The sequence below is a fragment of the Muntiacus reevesi genome, chromosome 1 (assembly GCF_963930625.1).
Source record: "Muntiacus reevesi chromosome 1, mMunRee1.1, whole genome shotgun sequence".
Classification (NCBI taxonomy): Eukaryota; Metazoa; Chordata; class Mammalia; order Artiodactyla; family Cervidae; genus Muntiacus; species Muntiacus reevesi.
Window position 1 is genome coordinate 159,057,825 of NC_089249.1, and position 24,942 is coordinate 159,082,766.

Sequence of the window (24,942 nt, forward strand, 5' to 3'; positions counted from 1 at the left end):
GACTTTTGGACTCTGTGGGAGAAGGCGAGGGTGGGATGTTTCGAGAGAACAGCATTGAAACATGTATATTATCTATGGTGAAACCGATCACCAGCCCAGGTGGGATGCATGAGACAAGTGCTCGGGCCTGGGGCACTGAGAAGACCCAGAGGAATCGGGTGGAGATGGAGGTGGGAGGGGGGATCGTGATGGGAAATACATGTAACTCCATGGCTGATTCATGTCAATGTATGACAGGACCCACTACAATATTGTAAAGTGGTTAGCCTCCAACTAATAAAAATAAATGAAAAAAAAAAAAAAAAGAAACAGTTCTATGTGATTAAAACATGGCAGACAAAATAAAAATTTCAATAGAAGAGTGAGAAGAGAAAACCAAAGGAATAGCCATGAAAAGGAACAAAAGTAAAAAGAAATTGATACTGTTCACTATAGGCCAAGGAACATAATAGGACTACTTTTCCTTCTTCAACTAAAGTCAAATAGATTCTTTTTTTATACTCTATTGACTGCTTAAAATCATGCCATGTTTTAATTGCTTCCTATTTAGGCATGGCTTCCTTGTATTAATTTTTCCTTTTGAATCTTTTAAGACTTTTCTATGGAAGAGGTAGGGAGACACTATGGCCTTTGGAATGGATTTCAGAAATAGAAAAAAAGAAAAGAAAAAGCAGCAGCAAAGTTTGTGAAGTCTGAAGAAATAAACACAGAGCAAAAATCATATTGAAAGGGAATAACCAGTAATAATGGTCAAGAAATATTTAGCAGGTTCATGAGGTTAGCATTCAGAGATGCCATGAGGAAACAGCAAAGAAAGGAAGACAGCCTTACTCACAAGTGTTCTACAGAAGACTACTACCACAGAAGAAGGTGTCAAGATGCCAAGTTAATACACCCTTAAACACTGACAACACAGTCCCAAAACTCTTAAAAAGGAAAAAAAAAAAAAAAACTAGATACTTACCTGACAAAGAACTGGCCAGACTTCCTCTCCGTAACTTACAGTCATCCTGACTAAGTTGTCGTTGAAGTTTAGCTTTTCCAGTGGATGAAAATATGTCAGGATTACTAAGCTTCCTGAAGAGCAGGGGACTACGTCCAGTTATCACATCCTTCAAAGGAAGAAAAAAGTAAAATACATAAATCTTTAATGTCTTTTCTGAAAGCATAAGAACTTTAAACATCTCTACAACATTCATTACAGTTAAAAAGTGCCAACATTTCATATTTCCTATTGAATAGTTGAAGCCAGAAACAAATTTCTTAGTGACAACGGTTTCGGTATGCCATGAATGATGTGAGACATTACAAAAGGAAAAATAGGAGATGAGATTTCAAGGTGATACAAATAAGGCACTTTGACAGGATACATTATTCCTAACGAGTACATGTCTACTTATGTTTATTTACTTTTCTTTTAGTCACATTATATCCAGTAAAGAAAAGCATATCTCAGTTTTTAAAAAATCATAAATAATAAAATACCTGTCACACAAAGTTACAAATACCCCTAACATTCAATTAATGCTGAAGTAAAACTCAGAACCTTCTTTATATTCTGTAATACATATGCCTATAACTCTCCAGGCAAGAATATTGGAGTGGGTAGCCAGGCCCTCCCCCAGGGGATCTTCCTGACCCAGGGATCGAACCCAGGTCTCCCACTTTGCAGGAGGATTCTTCACATCTGAGTCACCAGGGAAGATCTTATGTTTCTATAATAGGAGCTAAATATATGAAAAAGTATAATGGTACAAAGGAGGCAATACAGACAACATGAAGTGCCTTCCCTTTGCCTTTAGTCTAGCCCATCCCACTCCATCCCAATGCCACTTCCTCCTCACCAATAAGCGTCATCAAGATGCAGACATTCTAAAGCAAAGACCCATCTAATTAGCAGCATTAAATGAGAAAATATTCTTAAAAAAAGGCAAATGAAGCCTATCTTTTACATCTCAATGAAGGAAGCTACAACAGAGATAAGCAGCACATCAATCTGACCTGGAGAGTAAAAAAACGAAATGAGAAGTATAAGGAGAAATAAATGAAATGTACATTACCTGCCATTTGAAAAACAAGACACAAGTAACTGGTACTACAGCAATATTAAAAGCCATAGGGGATGGAAAATAAATGGAGAAACGCCTACCTCCTTGAGAAAAGATTTTTTTAAAAGCCTCTGGTCTCACATACTGTGACAGGTAGGTTCACACATAGGAAAGCACAAATACTGGTTGGTAGTGGCTATCCAGAATATAATTTACAAATACCCCAGCACAAAAAGAGTGAAGTTGGTGAAAAACAGCTGAAGAGAAAGGGGGAAAAGTTGTTTTCTCGGTTGTTGTTTTGTTTTTTGTTACACTGAGCCACTTGTGGGATTTTAGTTCCCTGACCAGGGATAGAACCTGGGCCCTCAGCAGTGAGAGTGCGAAGTCCCAACCACTGAACCACAACGAAAGTCCCGAGAAAGTATTTTTAAAATTGGTAGTAAATGGATAAAAGAATATGGGGGATAGTAAGGCACTGTATCAATACTGGTAGCATTGAAAAAGACCCTGATGCTGGGAAAGACGGAAGGCAAAAGAAGAGGGCAGCAGAGGATAAGAAGGTGGGATAGCATCACCAGTTCGACAGACATGAACTTGGGTGAACTCCAGGAGATGGTGAGAGACAGGGAGACCTGGAGTGTGTAGTCCATGGGGTCACAAAGAGTTGGACGCAAATGAGCGACTAAACAACAACCACTGAAGCAATTGATGTGTCCAGGCAACTGCATCAGGAATGAGCAGGAAGAAAGGGGAATTGGAAGGAGAAGTCAATATAAAAGGAGAAAGCATCAAGGCAGCAGCCTATGTTACCACCAAGTGGTGTGACAAGGATGAAACAGTACTTATGCATCAAGTAGAAACCATAAAGAAATCAGGGTTTGGGCACTAAAGCTGGTAACCCATCTAAAAGGTCTGGCCATTCACAGAGGCAACACTCCAACAAGCAGCTGTGGGTGGAGGGAAGTGAAGAGGTCTGACAAGATACCAAGGCGAAGGAATATCCTACATGAAGGCAACATGGAAAGGAAAACACTCCCAAACTAACTTAAAATGAGCTACATGACAGAGCCAGCACTTGGATGCCTGCTTCATCGTATGGATGAACAATTAGTCTTAGGCACAAAAGGACTGACAACCAATAGGACTAGATCAGCATCAGTTAAAAGAAAGTCATATCCTTTTCAATCTCTCTATTCCCTATCATAACATACCAAAGAAAAGAAGCCAGAGGAGAGGAAAAATGAAAGCAGATTATGCACCTTCTCATTCCAAGTCTCTCCTATCAAAACTTTGCAAAGGGAAGGAAATGTTAATTAAATGGGAAATGAAATTTAACTTTTAAAGCAGGACATCCTTTTAACTTTAGTATATTACTCATTTCAGAAAAGTACATATAACCAAGCATACAACAAAAAATTTTCGCAAGTTAAACATATCCATGTAACCACCATCAAGATTTTAAAAAAAGAAAAAAAAAGAAACATAACCAAGCACTTTCCAGAAAGCCCCCTGTGCTCCCTCTCAGTCACTACACTATCTCCCCAGGATAATTACTATCCAGGCTTCGGACAGAGTTGAGTACATAAATAGATCACCCTTTATGAACTATTCTGTACCTTGCTTCTCTTGCTTAGCTAGCTAGACTGGACTTATTTATTTTTAATTGAAGGATAACTGCTTTACAATATTGTGTTGGTTTCTGCCATACAACAACATGAACCAGCCATAAGTATACATGTCCCCTCCTTGAACCTCCCTCCCACCTCCAAACCCTTCCCACCTTTCTAGGCTGTTAGCCCTGGTATGAGTTTCCTGGGTCATACAGCAAATTCCCACTGGCTATCTATTGTACATATGTTAGTTAGACTGGACTTTTTAAAACAGTAGAACATTATTGGATTTACTGAAGAATTTATTAAAAACAAGAAAAGGGAATGAAGCAAATAGAACACATAGTCTAAGAGAGAAAGAAAAGGGGCATGGGAGGAGGAACTTCCTTTCTATAGTATAACTTCCAAACTAACTTACTTCTTCCAATTTTCTAGTTCCCATTTCTAGTCACTTATGAGAGATCCAGCCAAATCACATGGTTTTCAGGTTCAATAGCATATTACTGTACCCTTAAAATAAGCTGCCCCCTTCTGCTTAAACTGGATCAAATTTTTATCTGGTTCCTAGCATTTCTACAATCAAATGATTCTTCAGCAAAATAGGGAGTTAAGGAGGGGAAGAACCTAGGATGACTTCCAGGATTCTGGCCTGGATAGTATCCCAGAAAATATAGGAAGAGAAACGAGGTTACAAATAAAACACTGTTATGGGAGTATTAACATAACTACAAATTACAGTATTCTTCCAATAACTATTAGGAAACTATAAATGCTTAACATGAGTGAAATTAAATAAAGGAGACATGAAAACTTTGTTCAACTACGTGAGGGCTTTCTCCTCTGTTATAGGAAGAGTAAACTTCTTACTTCACAGGCCAGAGCTAGAAACACTGGACAAAAATAACAGAAGGAGAAGTAGGTTTAATTGTCGGAAGAACTGTCTAACAGTGAATAGGCTATGTTAAAAAGGACAAACTCTGCCCCTAGAATACTGAAATAGTACGGTGAAAGTTGGCCTAAGCTGTGATCCTGAAAATGTGGTCCCCAGACCAGGAACATCAGCATCACCTGTGAACTTGTTAGAAATACAGATTCTACAGCCCCACCCCAGATCTACTAAATTGGAAAATCTCAGGTAGGGGACCAGCAATCTGTCTTAACAGGTAAGTTTGAAGCACACTAAAGTTTGAGAACCACCAAACTAAACAAAAACTTTCAGTTTGATTCCACCAACACACACACATGTTGATCAACTGTGAGAATTGTGTCATAAATTACTTGAAATTGATTTAAAGTACTCAATCAGTATACTCTTAATTAAATGAAAGCAAGTTCCTGGTAAATACTACAATAAAGTCTGTTCACTTATGTTACAACGTTGTTTCTTACGTGAGAATGTTTAAAAGGCAGAATTACAGCTTGCATGCCAGAAATTACACATAATTTGTATTTGTCTATTATAGCAACAATGGAACAATAACATACCTACTATATGACATGTAAATTTCAACTATCAAATAAAAGGTTTAAAATTGCCTGACTACAAAATCTCTACATACTCCTTCCAACTCTAGAGCTTATTGCTTTCTCTTGAGTCCTCACAGAGTCCTCCCTCTCTTGGTCAGAACTCTCTCGGTCTCCCACAGTACTAAAGCAAATCTCAGGCTAACTTTATACACAAGGCTAGTGTTGTGTTTATAGTATATTATGCTTTCAGGATAGGACTTCCTTCCTTGACTTCCCTGTAGCTCAAACAGTAAAGAATCTGCCTGTAATGCAGGAGATCAGGGTTCAATCCCTGGGTCGGGAAGATCTTCTGGAGAAGGGAATGACAATCCACCCCAGTATTCTTGCCTGGAGAATTCCATGGACAGAGAAGTCTGGTGGGCAACAGTCTGTGAGGTCGCAAAGAGTCGAACAGAACTGAGTGACTAACAGACACACACAAGGATAGGATTCGATATAATCAAAGGATTCACAGCTAAAGAACAGAAGTCTACACACTAAAAACTTGTCTATCAGGCTAAAAGCCTGGGCTTGCAACACAAGTTGTCTTATCCCATATGAATGGTAATTTAATAGGTGAAGAGAAGTCTATATACTGTGATAGATTCTTCCTGACCTACCCTGCCAAGAGTCAAACCCAGGCGTCACACTAATCAAAGTATATTTTCTTTATCCCTATTAAAACCTTTGCTTGATGTGCATATACAAAAAAAAAGTTCTATGGCTGATTCATATCAATGTATGACAAAACCCACTGAAAAATAAAAAAACAAAAAAAAAACAAAAACCCAAAAAAAGTACTTTGACCCATACCTCAGGCATATCAAAGGCAATGTATGAAAAATAATTCTAAATGGATTATGAATCTAACTATAAAATCTAAAAGTATAAAACTTCAAAAAATACAAGAGTAAAATTTTTATACTTTGAGTTAGATAACACAACATTCTTAGATAACACAACAAAGCATAAGTTTAAAAAAGAACAAATTTATAGACTTCATCAAATTTAAAAACTACTCTTCCAAAGATACTGTTTGAAAAGTGAAAACAGATCACACAGGAGGAAAAATATTTGCAAAACATATCTGAGAAAGACAGGCATTCAGTAACAAGCCAATAAAAAAAAAATGAGCAAAAAACCTAATAGACATTTTAGCAAAGAAAAAGCAAATATGGAAAATGAAGCCATTCTCAACATCATTCATCATTAGGAAGATAAAAATTAAAATCAAGTGAAAGACAACATAAGGAAAATGGTGGAGTAGATAGCTCCCAAGCTAAAATTACCCCAAAGAATCACTGAAAAACAGGCAGAAACTGTCAGAACCACTTTTGTCAGACTCTGGAAAACAGAAAATTTACAACAACCATGAGAACTGAATCAAGAAGTCAACTTAAAAATGGTAGGAAAGCTTTGTGGCATTTTTACTCGCCCTCACCGTACTCATTCCTTGATGTGGAGGCAATCTTGAAGACATCAGTTGGGATCCCAGAGTGGGACCCTGGCGCCTGGTGCCAGAAGGACTAGAGTAGACCTTACTTGTAAATTATTACGTCTGTTCTAACTTACCTGGGGGCTGCCTGGAGGACTGACACGAGGCAACTCCTCTCTGTTTCACCTAACTTGGAATCTTCTCAGTGGAAAAGCAGCAGGCACTGCTTAAAACCCCATAAGGTGACCCAAACACCCACAGCCACCTGGGCAAAGGATTAACAATGAGACATACAATTGACTGCCTGAGATCTGGGCAGGAAAAGGGAGAGTTTCTTTGGGAAATTAGGGTAATCACAAACACCTGTGTATATAAAGTAACTTAGAAAGCCCAGGGTGAAATGCATGCTCAGGAAACACTGAGAAGATTTTAAGCTTTCATCTCAAGCTGATCCCTGGAGTCAGCACAAGTCTGGCTAAGGGCTGAAGGAATCAAAAAGTCAATCTGCAAAGACCAGATTGTTGTATGTTTGTAAAACAAACATATTGATTGTATGTTTGTTTGTTTGCTTAGCTCCTGGCAATCCAGAAAATCTTTATCAAAATACAAGCTAAGGAATAGAGACTTCAGTATCACACACAGCAAGAAATACAATTTCTACAAAAAAGGCTGAGGAAACTCACTAGACAAATGAACAACTACAGCCTTCAATAGTCAAAAAATAGCAAACCATAGGGAAAGGGGAAACACTGTATTCCCAAGTTGCCAATATTCAAATCTCTAATTTTCAACAACAATAAAAATTTTTAAAATCACAAGTTGTATAAAGTATGGTCCACTCAAATGAGTGAAAATACATTAACAGAAAACATCCCTGAGGAAGCCCAGTATTGCACTTTGTAGTAAACTTGAAATCTAATGTCTTAATTATGCTCCTATCACCAAAGGAAAACATTTGCAAAGAATTAAAGAAAATCAGGAAAACAATGTATGACCAAAACAAGACTATCGACAAAAAGACAAATAATAAAAGGGAATCAAATAGAAATTCTAGAATAAGAAAACCAATAAATAAACGAAAAATTCAGTAGGGGGTTCAACGGCAAATTTGAGAAAGCAAAGACATAATCCGCAATCTCAAGGACAAGACAATTAAAGCTATCTAGTCTGAGCAACAAAAAGAAAAAAAGAGAATAAAGTGAAGAGAGCCTAAGAGATGAGGGGTTCATCTTCAAAAAAAAACAATATATGCATTAAGGGAATCCCAGAAGAAGAAGAAGAGAGAAATGGCGAGAATACCTGAAGAAATAATTGCCAAAAACTTCCCAAATGTGATGAGAGACATGAGCCTACATGTTCAGAAGCTCAATGAACTTCAAGTAGGTTAAACTCAAACAGAATTTGAGTCAAAACATATCATTACCAACTGCTGAAGCCAACAACAAAGAGAAAATATTCAAAACAGTAAGAGAGATGCAATTCATTATGTACAGGGGACCCCCATTCAAAGAGCAAAAAGCAGACATCGTGTGTCTTCTACTGAAAGAACACACTACCACCCAAAATCTTGCCAAAGGAATTGAACCTGAGACTGATTAAGCCTCTCTATCCAGCTGTAACTTGCAGGCAATACAAAGGACATGAAACATTTTGAAATACACCATAACTATGACTCTAGACTATGGGAAACTACAGGTCAAATGTTCCAAGGTTTTTCAACATACAGACTTTAAAAAAGAGATGAAAGGAAAACATATAGATTAAAAGAGACAAACACATCTAGTTTTTTTTAAATGGGCAAGACTAAACTGTAATGTCTTAGATGCAAAATTAAAAAGAAACACAAAGAAATGCTCAAGTCAGAATGTGCTATCCTATGCTTAGTCACTCAGTTGTGTCCGACTCTTTGTAACCCTATGGACTGTAGCCCGCCAGGCTCCTCTGTCCACGGGGATTCTTCAGGCAAGAATACTGGAGTGGCTTGCCATGCCCTCCTCCAGGGGATCTTCCCAACCCAGGGACTGAACCCAGGTCTCCTGCATTGCAGGCAGATTCTTTACTGTCTGAACTACCAGGGAAGCCCTAAGTCAGAATACTGACTACTTTTGCAGAGAAAGAGGGACTGTGATTGGGAGGGGCACAGCAAGAAGAGTTTCTTGAATGGCTGGTAAAATTCTGCTTGATTAATAGTGTTCATTTTATAATTCACTAAATTACCCTTCTGTTTTTTACTGCTTTTCTGTACTTGTTATATTTGACAATAAACAAGTTAAATAGTAAAAAAGAAAAAAAGGAGGAGGAAAGAAAGAAAATTCATTAAACCAGTGGTCTGCTACAAAAGGAATATTTTGCTACACACAAAGTTACAGTAGTGACAAAGAACAAACACAATAAAAAACATAGAAACAAACATTTAGCGAGCTTCAATACAAACTAGTCAATTTATAACCACAAGAACAACACAGTTAAATAGACATTGCTATCCCCATTTCAAATTCAAACCTACTAAGCTATTAAGAGAATTCAAACCTAAAGTATATTTGTCTCCCTGTATCTGACTGTTTGCGGAACCCAGGGTAGGCAAGGCACAAGTGGGGAAGCTGAAAGAAAACTCAAGGAACTGCAGACACGTTTATTCTCTCCGGGCTAGCGCAGCAGCCGTAAGGCAGACACACTGTATTCTCTTGTGGTTGGCCCAGCAGATGCAGACATAAGGCAGCCTCAAGGGCTTTTCAGGTGGAGCTTATATATGTTTAGGTGGCCTGTGGCCAAGGGGGTATGTTGTGAAGTGCATATGCAGTGATATAAGTGACCTCAGCTGTTACATAATCATGTATTTACAAAACGTGGGGCGAGAGCAAGAGGCCGTGGGTCGAGAGATTCTCATCACTGCTATCTTGGCTAATTTGCTCTTTCCCTACAATACTTCTTCACCATATTCTATTTTTAAATGACAATTAAAAAAAACTCAACATCAATAAGAAAAATAAAAAGAAACAGTTTATGAGAAAAACAAAGTTCATATAACTAAGGAAGTTACAGAAAACAAAACTTCCAAGTAAATACTAAATCTGTGAAGAGATTCTCAACCTTGCTAATAATCAGGAAAATGTATTTAAAGCACTGAGCTGCCGTCTAAATCTAGAAAATTAACAAAAAGTGATAACAACAAGAGTTGTCAAGGACACAGCAAAACATCAGAGGTCAAAGCACATACAGGTACAAACACTGAAAAAAGCAATCTGGCAACTATATCCTGTAAGAGAAACTCCTGCACACGTGCACAAGGAGGTAAGTACAAGAATATTTACTGTAGCACTGGAAAATGGAAATCACCTAATGGTCCACTATTACAACAAAATGTTTGCTGTGCTGTGCTTAGTCACTCAGTCGTATCCGACTCTTTGTGACCCCGTGTCCTGTAGCCTGCCAGGCTCCTCTGTCCATGGGGGTTCTCCATACTGGAGTGGGTTGCCACACACCCTCCTTAAGGGGATCTTCCCAACCCAGTGATAAAACCCAGATTTCCCGCATTGCAGACAGATTCTTTATCATCTGAGCCACCAGGGAAGTCCAATTTTTTCAAAAAAGTTTACATATTACAAATTAGTCTTTCAAAAGAATGCTATATAGCAGTTTAAAATTGATGAAATTAATCTAAATGTGTTAAGATAACATAGATAAAGGTAAGTAAACTTCAGCTGGTAGGCCATGTCCTACCCACAGTCTGCTTATGTCTACCCAGGGAGCTAAAAGAAATTTTTACATTTGTAAATAGTTGGAAAACAAATCAATAGAACAAGATTTTGTAAAATAGTATTCTCAATATGACAAATATGGAAATTACATAAAATTCTAATTTCAATGTCTCTATATAAAGTCTATTGAAATATAGATAAGTTCATTCATTGGCATATTATCTTAGGGATGCTACCATGCTACAACAGTATAGTTGAGTATGTAGTTGTGAAACAAACAGTATGACAAAGCCTAAAATATTTATTATATTGCTCTTAACAGAAGAAGTGTGCTGATCTGTGACATATAATTCTCAAAAACAATGCTGAGTGGAACAAGGTTAGACAGCAAAAGTATACATATAATAAATAATTTATATAAAATTAAAAAACAAGTATTCCTACATCTATATTACCCCTGTTTTGCTGAAACATAGGCAGAGAAGTTATGTGGCTTATTAATCTCCCAACAAACTGAAGGTTAAAGGATTTGTACCTCTGCTACCAGGTTCACCCTTAAGAAGGGTGAACATTACATTAAAATTGGTATACAACTAAAACAATATCACAGAATTTTAAAATGTGGTTTCCTTGGTCCATATTTGCTATTAAATACATTCTAGAGCCTAGGGAGACTACAACACATTCTAAACCAGTTACTTAGAAAGAAATTCATAGAAGTTTCCCTAAGGGCTTCCCTGGTAGCTCAGGTTGTAAAGTATCCACCTGCAGGAGACCCCGGTTTGATTCTGGGTGGGGAAGATCCCCTGGAGAAGGGCTAGGCTACCCCTCCGGTATTCTTACCTCGAGAATCCCCAGAGACAGAGGAGCCTGGTGGGCTAAAAGGGAAAATATACAAATTAAAGCTGCTTTTTCAAGCTGAACAAAATAAAAGGACAGTTCAATAATGCCAACAAATCAAAGGTTAAGACATACCTTTTTCTATTTCTTTCTGAAAACAGATAAGAACACTGAAAAATATGAACCCTATATTCACACATTCTATGCATGTATCCTAAAAATATAATAATTAACCATTATTGAGCACTCATTGGTATTAGGCTTTGTAGTAAGTGTTTTACATGGATTAACTTATTAAATCCTAACAATGAAATTGGTAATGAAATTATCTCCACTACATACACATGGGGTGATTATGGCTTAAAGAATTTAAGTAACTTGTATCAGGTCACAGAGTTGGACTCTAAGGTCAGACAGTGACTTAATCACTATACATTCACTCAAGAAGTATTTCTTTAGTATCTCCAATATACATGTCTAGAAATTGGAGATACAGCAATAAGGAAAAACCAATTCAAATTCATATCCTCATTAAGCATATATTCTAATGTGTGAGAACGAGAATAAATATGTGACAGTCACAGGTGAATAAAGGACATAATAAAAAGAGGGGATCGAAGTGACTAAGAGTGCTACTTCAAAATAGCTGGTCAGAGGGGATCGGGATGGGGAACACATGTAAATCCATGGCTGATTCATGTCAATGTATGGCAAAAACAACGACAATATTGTAAAGTAATTAGCCTCCAACTAATAAAAATAAATGGAAAAAAAAAATAGCTGGTCAAGGAAGGCCTCTGAAGAGGTGATATATGAACAGAGACCTAAATGAAATAAGGAAGCCGTCATATAAACATATCCAGAGAAAGAACACCTCAGGTAGAGAAAACTACCAAGTATCAGTTCAGTTCAGTTCAGTTGCTCAGTCGTGTCCGACTCTTTGCGACCCCATGAATCACAGCACACCAGGCCTCCCTGTCCATCACCAACTCCCGGAGTCTACCCAAACTCATGTCCATCGAGTCAGTGATGCCATCCAGCCATCTCATCCTCTGTCATCCCCTTCTCCTCCTGCCCCCAATCCCTCCTAGCATCAGGGTCTTTTCCAATGAGTCAACTCTTCGCATGAGGTGACCAAAGTATTGGAGTTTCAGCTTCAGCATCAGTCCTTCCAATGAATAGCCAGGACTGATCTCCTTTAGGATGGACTGGTTGGATCTCCTTGCAGTCCAAGGGACTCTCAAGAGTCTTCTCCAACACCACAGTTCAAAAGCATCAATTCTTCAGCACTCAGCTTTCTTCATAGTACAACTCTCACATCCATACATGACCACTGGAAAAACCATAGCCTTGACTAGACGGACCTTTGTTGGCAAAGTAATGTCTCTGCTTTTTAATATGCTATATAGGTTGGTCATAATTTTCCTACCAAGTACAGAATTTCTCAAATAATTTTTAAAATGTCCTCAGGCAGGAGCATGCTTAATATATCTGGAGACCATCAAGGCAGCCACTGTGACTACAGCACAGTAACAAGAGGAAGAGAAGGAAATGAGGTTTGAGAAGGCCTAGAGGCAGATCACATAGGCACTTATAATAGGACAAAGCAAGCACCTTCAACTTTGATTAACTGTGATGGAAAGCCACTTTTGACTAGAGAGGGTGACAAATTTTGACTTTAGCTTTTACAGGATGATACTGCTCTTGCTGTGTGCAAATTATCATTATCATAGTTGGGGGGGAGGGTAGAAGAATAGAATCAGGAAGACAGGTTAGGAGCCTTTATAGTAACCCAGATGGAAGATGAAAGAGGCTAAAATTAGACTAGTGATGGAGCTAGTGGGGAAAAGTCTTATGCAGTTTGAATACTGCACCAATCAGAAATGATGGGCTGAATGTGGAATATGAGGTTTAGAAAAGAATCAAAAACAACTTCCATATTTTGCTTTGAGTGAATGATTTTGTTGTTTAGTCACTCAGTCGTGTCCAACTCTTTGCGACCCCATGGACTGCAGCACACCAGGCTTCCCTGTCCATCACCATCTCCCAGAGTTTGCTTAAACTCATGTCCATTGAGTTGACGATGCCATCCAACCATCTTACCCTCTGGTCACCCCTCCTCCTCCTGCCCTCAATCTTTCCCAGCATCATGGTCTTGTCCAGTGAGTCAGTTCTTCACATCAGGTGGCCAAAGTAATGAAGCTTCAGCTTCAGCATCAGTCTTTCCAGTGAATATTCAGGACTGATTTCCTTTCGGATGGACTGGTTTGATCTCTTGCAGTCCAACAGTCTCTCAAGAGTCCTCCAACACCACAATTAGGAAGTATCAATTCTTCTGCACTCAGCCTTCTTTATGGCCCAACTCTCACATCTGTTCGTGACTAATGGAAAAACCATAGCTTTGAGTATATGTACCTTTGTCAGCAAAGTGTTGTCTCTGCTTTTTAATACTCTGTCTAGGTTTGTCATAGCTTGAATGATAGTGCTGTTTATCGACATGGGAAAGACTGAGGGAGAAGCAGAATAGGAAATAAAAACAGGGTTCAACTTTGGACACATTAAGCTTGAAAGATCTATTAGCTACCCAAATAGAAATGTTACACTCACAACTGAAAAAAGGAGTTAGAGCTCAGAGGAAAGTCAAGACAAGAGGGTTGAAAAGGTGGGAATCAACAGCATACAGATGAAATGCAAAGTAATACAATCTAATGAGATTACAGCAGGAGAGAGAACAGATTGTAGAAGCAGATTAAATACTAAGCTCTCTGAAGCACTGGTGAGACTGAAAGAAAACCAAGAGAGCATGGTCCCAGGAGCCAAATGATGGAATGATCATGTCAAAAGCATGTCAAAACCATGTCAAAAGCAACAGGTTGAGTGAGATGAAGACTGAAAACTGGCCACTGGATTTGACCAATGATGACCCTGACATAAGTGCTGCAGTGGAATTAGGAGACTAAAGCCTGATTTGACTGGAATGGGTTCAAAAAAGAGTAAGAGCAGAAGAAATGAAAGAAGATACAGATAACTCTTTCAAGTGGTTTTGTTCTAAAGAAAAGCACTCTCTTATTTACAGACAATTATTTCATATCCCTTGCTTGTTTGCCTGAATAACTGCAAGAGTCTCGAGTGGTCTCTCTGCTTCCACATACCCATTCAGTCAGTGCTCCTTAGGGTAGTCAAACAGATGGGATTAAAATTAATGTCAGATCACGTGATTCCTCTGCTCAAAATTCTCCAATGGCTTTTCATCTCATTCAGCACAAAAGTCAAAAACCTTGCCCTGTAAGACACTTACCCATCTGAACCTCTCCACAATTCAGCCCTCCTCTCCCCATCTTTCCCCTTTGACCTCACCTACTACTCTTCCTCTTACTCACTCTACTCTAGCCATACTTGGGCTCCTTGGTGTTCCTCAAACAAAATTTTAGAGCTAAAGGTATGCTTCCAGCCTAAAGAGCTTTCTACCTCTACCAAGTATACGCTTCCCTCAGAATTGAAATGCCTGTTTCTTACATCCTTCAGGTCTTTACTCAAACATCTCATTCCAAAGAGATGTCTTTCATGATAATGCTATTTAAAGCCATAACATCTCCTATCCCTCTATATCTCCCTTTTCTGCTTTATTTTCTTCATAGTATTTATCACCCTATAGCACACTACATATTTTACTTATTTCTTTTATTATCTGATACAAGTGTACCATAGACAGAGTTGGTTTAATCACAGTTGGGATTTTCTCAAGTATGACAGGTATGACAGAAGGTACTGAAAGTACACACATAGGAATAATTATGATAGCCCATGAAATATTTAGTTGGACAAGGATGAAAGTAGAGGCGTGAGGTGACCAACAATGAAAAGATGATTTACGAAAAACAAAAATCAACAGACCAGAGGTTACAAAGAGTTTGAACAATTTTTGTAGATGAATGAATGCGAGCTACAGAAACAGAACATGATGTGAAGGTCAGAGTGTGGTAAGCTCTAAACTAAGATTTTAGAAGTGGAACTATTACTGGTAAAGATGAAATATGCCCAATGAACATGGAAGCAGAAAGTTCAGGTTGATATCAATTTTTCTCATCAATTATTTACTATATTTCCACTTTATATAGGGTCTTCACTGGTGGCTCAGCTGGTAAAGAATCTGCCTGCAATGTGGGAGACCTGGGATCAATCCCTGGGTTGGGAAGATCCCCTGGAGAAGTAAATGGCTATCCACTCCAGTATTCTGGCCTGGAGAATTCCATGGACTGTATAGTCCATGGGGTCGCAAAGAGTCAGACACAATTGAGCGACTTTCACTTTTACATCACCACTGTATATATGGCTATAGTGCAGAGAAAAAAGTTTGGGGAGTTGACAATGAGGTACAACATTGAAACAAAAAGGCAGTCAACTATGTTGGACTAACAGTGCATCATGTGTAAGTCCTGACTCCCGGGGACACCTAGTCTCTGCTCTCCCCTGAGGACTTTTTCCTCCACCCCCAGGGCTAGCCCTTGACCCAATAACCTGGTTTTCAAACCTCTTTGGAACCCCAAGTACATATATAAGAGAAGAAAAACAACCAATACCTGCTGATAAAAAAGATAATTACCAAGGTACCATGGGGGTTTTACCAAAAAATACAAAGCTAGATAGCAAATTTAGCAAAGAACCATATAGTAGCTAAGACCAGCAATGAAAGAGGCATAATGATTGCAGTATGAAGCTGCCTCTAACAGTCCTAAACATAGGCCACCATGAGTAACTGGGGTGGAAAAAGCTTTTAGGCTGATCTTAGGTTAAGAGGCTGGAGGCAATTGCACCCCACTCCAGTACTCTTGCCTGGAAAATCCCAGGGACAGGGGAGTCTGGTGGGGTGCCGTCTATGGGGTTGCAGAGTCGGACACGGCTGAAGCGACTTAGGAGCAGCACCAGCAGGCTAAGAGGCATCCAGTAAAACAAAAATGGGAAAAATCTGTAGGCAGATGTATCCTAGCTCATCAGGGAAAACTGTCCAACCTGCTTCAACCATCCCAGGCTCTCTGCTCCCAGGACCTTTGATGAAATAAAATCTTCCAAAGGTAATAGGTCTTCAGGGCTGGCCCTGACTTAGATTACTTCAAGACAAGATGGGAAGAAAGAGTTAACCAACACTGTATTGAAAACTCATTGTCATCGCAGAGGTCACACTGGAGTAGGCGCGTGCTAAGTGCTTCAGTCGTGTCCAGCTCTTTGCAATCCTAAGGACAGTAGCTTCCCAGGTTCCCCTGTCCTCGGGATTCTCTAAGCAAGAATACTGAATACTAAAATGGGTTGCCATGCCCTCCTCAAGGAGGTCTTCCTGACCCAGGAACCAAACCCGAGTCTCTTATGTCTCCTCCATTGGCAAGCGAGTTCTTTATCACTAGCATCCCAATGGCTCAAATGATAAAGGATCCACCTGCAATGCAGGAGACTCAGATTCGATCTCTGGGTCAGGAAGATCCCCTGGAGAAGGGAATGGTCACCCACTCCAGTATTCTTGCCTGGAGAACTGCAGGAACAGAGGAGCCTAGCGGGCTATAGTCCATAAGGTCACAAAGAGTTGGACATGACTGAGCAATTAAGCACACACCTTCTATTGAAAACTTAGTGTGAGTACCTACTCAATCGCGTCTGATATAGCCTGTAAGGCTCCTCTGTCAATGGGATTTCCCAGACAAGAACACTGGAGTGAGTTGCCATTTCCTTCTCAGGGATCTTCCCAACCCAGGGATCGAACCAGCATCTTGAGCACTGGCAGGCAGATTGTTTATTACTGTACCACCTGTAAAGCCCCTGGGAAAACTCAGAAAAATTCTCAAATGCCCATGTCTTAATCACCATGTCCTACACTGTATCCTCCACACAGCTGCCAGAGTAACCCAGGTTAAAAAACAAGTTAAAAAACAAGTAAGACCATCATACTCCCCTACTTTACTTTTTAAATAGTAGTAAAGATCTTCTACTATTGAGGCTCTTTTAGGCTCTAAACTCATCATCTATGCCTCCAAGTTCAAATTCCAACAATACCAAACAACTATAGTTCCCTAAAAATATACGCAGTTTTCCCTCTGTGTGTTTTCTGCCCTGTGCTTTTGGGCCTCCCTGATAGCTCAGTTGGTAAAGAATTTGTCTGCAATGCAGGAGATCCCAGTTCGATCCCTGTTTCAGGAAGATCCATTGGAGAAGGGACAGGCTATCCACTCCAGTATTCTTGGGCTTCCCTGGTGGCTCAGCTGGTAAAGAATCTGCCTGCAATGCAGGAGACCTGGATTTGATCCCTGGGTTTGGAAAATCCCCCAGAGAAGGGAAAGGCTACACACTCCAGTATTCTGGCCTGGAGAATTCCATGGACTGTACAGTATACAGTTCATGAGGTCGCAAAGAGTCGGACACGACTGAGCAACTTTCACTTCACTTTGACTATACAATAACATTACAGTGCCGAATAATGATTTTCATGAAAAAAATTTTGAAAACCCCTTAATGCTGCTGAGAGAATTCTAGAAAGTAAAATTGAATTCCATCTTCCTCCATCTTCAAAAATGTCTCATTTTCTTTACTTACCTATTTCTCTCTTACTACCATTATTACTCAACTCATCCAAATTCAAAATATTTGAATCATTTCCTGTTCATTCATTCAGTTAGTAAATAATTATTGTGCCTATTGTGACAAAGGCCCTGATTACGTATTATGGTATATAAAATGATGATATAGTTCCCACCCTCAATAATTTACAACTTAAAAGCAGATATGAAATAATATAAAATGAATACAGAAGGACAGAAGTGCTACTTATGACAGCCCAATCAGAGAAAAGCAACTTCACAGAACAGTTTCTGTGGCATGAGTTAGGCCTGGAAGCTTGAGTAGAATTTCAATGGACAAAGACTACGAAGAAAGTTTTTCAAATAGATAACTAATTAAAATAAAAATATGAAACTGCCTAAGGAGGAAACAAATATTTACTGAGTGCCCATTATGTACCAGTTAAAACACTAAAGGCTGGTACAGTGATGATTAAGACAGCCTCTGAGAAGTTTTTCTCTGATGAGAGACTGACAACCAATTAGGATATTGCTCAGGATACATTTCAAGTGCCAGCACACATACATGTTTCTAATAAGTATTCAGACTAATAACTATGTTTCAAATATCATACTAGGCCCTAGGTGTATACAATAGTAAATGAAAGAGTCTGGGCCTCAAAGAACTTGCTAACAAGAGAGATAAGCTATTTCAATAAATGTATGCTACAATGGATACAAAGCAAAGTATTGGGAACCAAGAGAAGGGGCCTCTAACTGATTCTAATAAAAAGTGATGTTTCAAGTAGACCTTGAATGCCAAGGTCTTCAAACTTTATTCTATGATATTAAAAAGCTAATGAAAGTTTCTGAAGATAAAGCAATGAATTGATCATTTAAAAATACTTATTTGCAACTCAGACAGGCAAGGAGTTCCAATCTTCTTTATTAGAATATAGAATAAATTAGAGGCTAAAAGGCTAAAAGCAGAGTAAATGCAGTTAAGATATTACAACAACCAAGACAAAAGTTTATAAATGGTGTAAATTAGGGTGATGACAGTGAGCACAAAAATTTGAAAGAGATCATGAAGACCGAATCAGCAGAATCTGGAGAAGAGGGTCAAGGGAGAGCAAAAAGACAAGACCATGGATATAATTTCAAGTTTGAGGACCACAGAAAGGAAAGACACAGGGAGAAGCACATTTCAAAAGAGAATAATGGAATCTATCAATATTTCAATGATACAGTAAGCCACTAATCCAGAGATCCAAGTTCTGCATCCTGTTCAGAAATTATTCCTAAATACCAGCATGGTATAACATATAACAGCATTATTCCATGTCAGGAGAAATGAAGAACAAAGTCATTTCTGAAAGGTAGATACCTTGGTGATCAGCTAGGTTTTTACTCCCTGAATAAATGGAATAATCCATCCCACCTCATAACACACAAAATTTAAATTTTTTAAGTTTTCAACAAATAATTTCAAGGACACTATCAAATTATGAAAACCACAAATGTTAAGATCACAAATGCTGACAGTCTAAGGTGGAAATGTTAAGGCTAGAAATGGAAATATAGAACTAAGAAAAGAGGTCAGGCCTGGAGACTACAAGGAGGCTCTGTGACACAATGTCATGAACAAAAAGAACTACAGACCCTTTGGCTCAGTGGGTAAAGAATCTGCCTGCAATGCGAAGAACTGGGTTCGATTCTTGGGTTGGGAAGATCCCTTGGAGGAGGGCATAGCAACCCACTCCAGTATTCTTGCCTGGAGAATCCCCATGTACAAAACAGTCGGACACAACTGAGCGACTAAGCACAGCACATAGGCCCTACTCCGTATCCCAAGTACTTGCCATGAATAGGGTAAGCCTGTTAAAAAACAAAACACAATTAAGAAAAAAACCCGTGGACTTCCCTGGTGGTCCAGTGGTTAAGAATCCACTTGCTAATGCAAGAGGCATGGATTCAATCCGTGGTCAGGGAAAACTCCACATGCCAAGGGGCAACTAAGCCAGTGTGCCACAACTACTGAGCCTTCACGTCACAACTAATGAAGCCCACATGCTCTAGAGCCCAAAAGCTGCAACTACTAAGTCCATGTACTCTGGAGCAACAAGATAAACCACCGCAAGGAGAAGCCCATGCTCAGCAACTAGAGAGTAATCCCCACTCCCGGCAACTGGAGAAAAGCCTGAGCAGCAACAAAGACCCAGCACAACCAAAAGTGAATAAATAAATAAATAGAATTTTAAAAACAAAAAAGAAAAGAAAAAAGCTGGGAATTCTCTGTTGGTTCGGTGGTTAGGACTCAGTGCTTTCACACGCAGGGGCCTGGGTTCCCCGGTTGGGAAACTAAGGTCCTATAAGTCTCAACATGACCAGAAAAAATAAAAAGAAAAAAGCTAAGGACAAGAGAGGAAACACATCCTCAAGGAACATACTGGGGACAGCAACAGAAAACAGAAAAAGACACCCAAGAAGCAGTCAGAGAAACAGGAGTGGAAAAGACATTATGACAAAAGAGAAGAAAACATCAAAAGAAACACATGGTCAAGAGTGGCCAACAGTTCACAGAGGTCAGAGAAGAGGGAGGTTATCAGATTTAGTCATTTTAAGGTCCCCAGGACTGCTGCAAATCTTTCTGTGTAATTCTTTCACAATGAAAACTTTTCACAAATAGCCACATATTATTTTTCAACTTAAAAAAAGGAAGTTTTAGCATCTATCATGGAACATTTACACAAGGGAAAACTATACAGCAGTGAAAAAGAACAAGCTTTTTCTAAAAGAACATAGATGAATCTTACAGACATAGCTGAATGAAAGAGCACAGTCATAAAAGAGTTAAGCTGAATGATTTAATTTATATGAAGTTCAGAAGAGGCAACACTAATCCATGGTGATAGAGGCTGGGTGAGTGGTTACCTCTAAAGATGGGTAATACCTGGGAGAAAACACAAAGGCACATTCTAGGGTACTGGAAATGTTTTACATCTTTATCTGAGGAGTGGTCACATAGGTGTATTCATTCGGTAAAAATTCACGGGCTCCAGGTTGGATGCATGAGACAAGTGCTTGGGCCTGGTACACTGGGGAGACCCAGAGGGATCGGGTAGAGAGGGAGGTGGGAGGGGGGATCGGGATGGGGAATATATGTAAATCCATGGCTGATTCATGTAAATGTATGACAAAAACCACTACAATATTGTAAAGTAATTAGCCTCCAACTAATAAAAACAAATGAAAAAAAAAATTCATGGGCTCAATGAACCTTTGATTTGCACTCTGTAGTCACATCACAATTAAAAAGTAAATAAACAACATACAAGTTACTGATGACCTTGAAGACATCAGTTTGGGGAGAGTTTATGTGTAAAAGCCAAATATACGAGGACTGTATACAAGGTGAAGAAGCTGAGAGAGTGAACTGTTGTTTAGTCACTCAGTTGTGTCCAACTCTTTGCAACCCCATGGACTGCAGCACACCAGGCTTCTCTATCCTTCACCATCTCCTGGAGCTTTCTCAGACTCCTGAATATAAACTCATTTTTCAAGAAGGCTGCTGGTTAGCAAAAATGAGATTACAAAGCTTAAGTAGGTTACAAAACTCAGGGAAATCCTGTTGTCCTGCTTTTATTTGCGGTATAATACAACAAGGGCCTACAGAAGATAAGAGGGAATGAAATAAAAAACATAGAGAAATTAGCCTGGAAGAGGATAAGTACTTCCTTCTTTGAGATTTAAAAGGATGAGTGAACACATAAATCCTGAGATAAAGGGGAAGAAATCAAGTAACCTTGAACTCTTCAGTGAAGCACTGGATAAGGTAAATTGGACCAGGTAAACTGACTAAGGAAAGGATCTGGGTTTTAAGTACATTTTAAAATGTTTCGAATAGGAACTGCAGAGAATATAAAAGACAAGGTTGAGAGAGAAAATTACAGTAAGAGGACAATCCTCAGCTGCATGAAAGTAAGGGCAAAGATAGCAATGGTACAGTCTACTCAGCACTGGGTGGAGAATACAAGATAAAAAACCAACAGTGGGGGAAAGTCCAAGTGCTAACATGTACATCACTGAAACTATATATATAATAATGATGTCTATGGAAAATACTTACTTAACATACGGGAAAGGTCTCCTGTTAGGCAGGAGACCTAACAGGACCCTTCAAATCTCCAAAGATGAAGTTAGTAGGGTCTTGAATAGTATGTGCAAAAGGGAAGCTGTCACTGGAGTCCATTACTACAGTACATTTTTCTGTAAATCCCACAAGATCAAGGACTATGCACGTACTCACTGAACTTCCTACAGCTACTAATGACAACTTCTCCCTGATAAAACTGACCTTTATCCCCTACTTCTAAATAACCCACACTTGATTAATAAATTAATATATAAACACATCCTGTCCATTCAGAAACTCCACGAACTTTTTGCATTTCTTTCTGTTTTTTCACAAAGATATTTTCAGTGGTAAACTCCTATAAGGCAGAGACTAAATCTATGAATTCTCTGCTCACAGTACTGCCTTGGGATTGCACACATGCATCCCCAAAGCACATGTTTTAAAAAGTGCTTTCTCATGAAATGGACCATTACTGGAGAGAACTTTAACAATGGCTAGAAACATTCCAACAAGACTATAACGATGGCCAAACTATAGAATGCTTAGGAATGACATCTTTTTCACAACTGTCAAGGCAACCTCAACAAAATAAGATAACATTTACTATATCAACTGACTCTCCCTACCTTACTTACACTTTTTGCCCCTCTGGATAATTCCTCCATACCCCTTTAGTAAGCCTATTCTTCGCACTTCATTTACTCCCAGCCCACATTCCGGAGTCCCTTCTTCTCCTCCAGAACCCTTTACCTCAAACGCCCATAGGACCATTTTTCATCCCTATTCTCTCATTTCCCATTCAACCCCAAACTAATACTTCCATTTCTCCACTCCGCATTTTCTGCCTCTCCAGACCTCCCATTCCTCCTGCCCAACTTCAATTCAGTCCCCACCCCTTCAACTCCCCCAGCCCAAATCTTCCCGCCCGAGATAGCCCTCCCCCATCAGTCCCACTCAGGCTCCCCTTCCCCATCCTTTCCCTCCGAAACCCCGGCGAGCCCTACCTGCTCCCTGACTTCGGGCCCCGCGGGCCCGGTCCGCTCCTCCAGTCGCTGCCTCCCGGGCGGCGCTCGCCGGCGCGGGGGCAGAGGCAGGGGCAGGGACTGGGACTGGGGCAGCTCCGCCGTCCGCTGAGCCCCATCCTCCCGGCCGGCTGCCGGCGGCAGCGGCGGCGGCGGCGGCTGCGGTCGATCCCGGCAGCGGCTCCGCTTCATATCTGCGGCTGGGCCCTGCGGGCGTCAGCGCCGCGACTGTCCCGGCCCCGCACCGCCCCGGGCCGCAGCGCTGCCGCGCCAACCACCTCCCGTGGCCACCATGGCCCGGCGGGCACCCGAAGCCACCGACCCCAGCCCGCAGCTCCTCCGCGCTTTCTGGGGCCTCAAGGGCCGCGGCCTCCTCGGCGCTCCTTACGCAGACGGCAGCATCGCCGCAGCCTCGTCCTGTCCCACCCGGCACACGCTCGGCTGGTCACCCGCCGCCGCCGCCGGCTCCACGGCAGCCGCCCGCCCGCCTGCCTCTGGCCGGGCCCCGCCCCTCCTTTCCCCTCGCGCGCGCGCACCGGGAGCCCGCCCGCCACCTCCGGCCGCGCGCCGCCTCCCGCGCACGCGCCAGCGAACGGTCGCGAGAGACCCGCCCTTGGCCCCACCGCGTGGTGTGTGAGGGAGGGAGTGGAGAGCGGAAGGGGGCAGGGCCCCGACGCGCCTGTGGTTGCAGCAGACGGTTCATTGATTCTTTCATTCGTCCATTCATGAAATTGTGTGCCAGGCCAAGCTAAGTGGTGCGGATCTAAATTGAATTAGAACTGATCAACGTCCTCAAGGAAGTAGGTGGAGAAGGACCAGGAGCAGCAAGAAGATAAAGGAGACAACTAGTGAACAGAACACGAATGCGTGCCTTTTTGTTAAGCACTTTCCAACCAACTGTCATCTGATCGTCACATCACACTTTTGAAGGCAGGTCTGTTCATTCTCCTGTTACAGATAAGAAGACCGACGAGAAGTGACATGCACCAGGTCACTGAGCAAGCTAGACAGAACTCAAATTCTCGCTTTTCTGTCTCTTTCCACGGTTTCCTGCTGCTTCCAAAAAGTAAGACAGGATGTGGAAAGTCCTATAAAAGAGGACAAAGCAATTGATTGCTTCAAGGGGAAAGGGAAGATAAGCTTCCAGAACATCGCCATGATTCCCCACTGACAATAAAGTAATCACGTTATAGCCCAGTCCAGCCTGGCCACTGCGAGTCCAGCTATGGCCTGGGCAGCTCAGCCTGCCGCTTTCAGTGACTCATCTCCTCAGCAACGTGGCTATAGCTCAGCCCTGTCTGGCCTCCTCCTTCTGGCTTCAGCTGATCTGCCACAGCACCGTATTTTTCCTCTTTTGACTTGACAGGAATGCTTTCACAGAAGCATTTCCTTAAGGGGTCACCCTTTTTTTCCTGAGCCTCTTCCCTGAACCTTTTCTGAAAGGTAATAATAAATAACATTATAGCAAAACTACTGGATACCAGACAGTGTGCATTCAATTCACACATATGTGAACAAGAGGTAAGTTGTATTTTTTCCAGTTTACAGTTGAGGAAACTGAGGTTCAACTTACATAAAATGTTCAATATGACACAGCTAATAAGTGCAGAGCCAGGACTCAGACCAAGGTCTATCAGATATCAGAGCCTGCACACACAACCAATGTATTCTACAGCCAATTGTCAATCTGCTCCTTGTATTCCCTATTTCAGTTCCTCACCACCATCCACCCCTCGTTGCCTCAACCAGAAACCTAGAAGTCATCCTGTACCTCTTTCCTCCCCCTCCTGTCCCCACATCCAATTAATGAACAAGCCTTGCTTCTTCTGTAACCTTACCATCTCTCCAATCTGTCTCCTCTTTACATCCTACTAGTACTACCTCACTTCAAGTCTTATCTTCTCTCACCTACTTGACTAGGAAAACTTTCTAACTAATTCATCTACATCCAGACCCTTTCTCTTCAAACCCGTCCCCCAATAAACCTTTACAAGAATCTTCAAAAAACATGTTACTTTCTGGCTTAAAACAGTTAAATATGTTTCCATGACCTTCAAGATGAAGTCTACCACTGAACTTAGTATGATTGGCAAGGACATCTGA

The 24,942-nt window shown here is 40.6% G+C and overlaps 1 protein-coding gene across 4 annotated transcripts in view; it reads right to left on the reverse strand.

Moving 5' to 3' along the window:
* Positions 1-23,341, reverse strand: part of MAST2 (microtubule associated serine/threonine kinase 2) — a 205,195-nt gene extending 181,854 nt beyond the window's left edge. For all 4 annotated transcript variants that reach the window (XM_065913949.1, XM_065913941.1, XM_065913930.1 and 1 more), the window contains exons 1-2: positions 22,822-23,341; positions 965-1,112 (exon numbers count right to left, since the gene is read on the reverse strand). In XM_065913949.1, the coding sequence (XP_065770021.1) occupies positions 965-1,112; positions 22,822-23,031 (358 nt within the window). In that variant the 5' untranslated portion in view covers positions 23,032-23,341. The remainder of the gene's footprint in view (positions 1-964; positions 1,113-22,821) is intronic.
* Between the last annotated feature and the right edge of the window lie 1,601 nt (positions 23,342-24,942).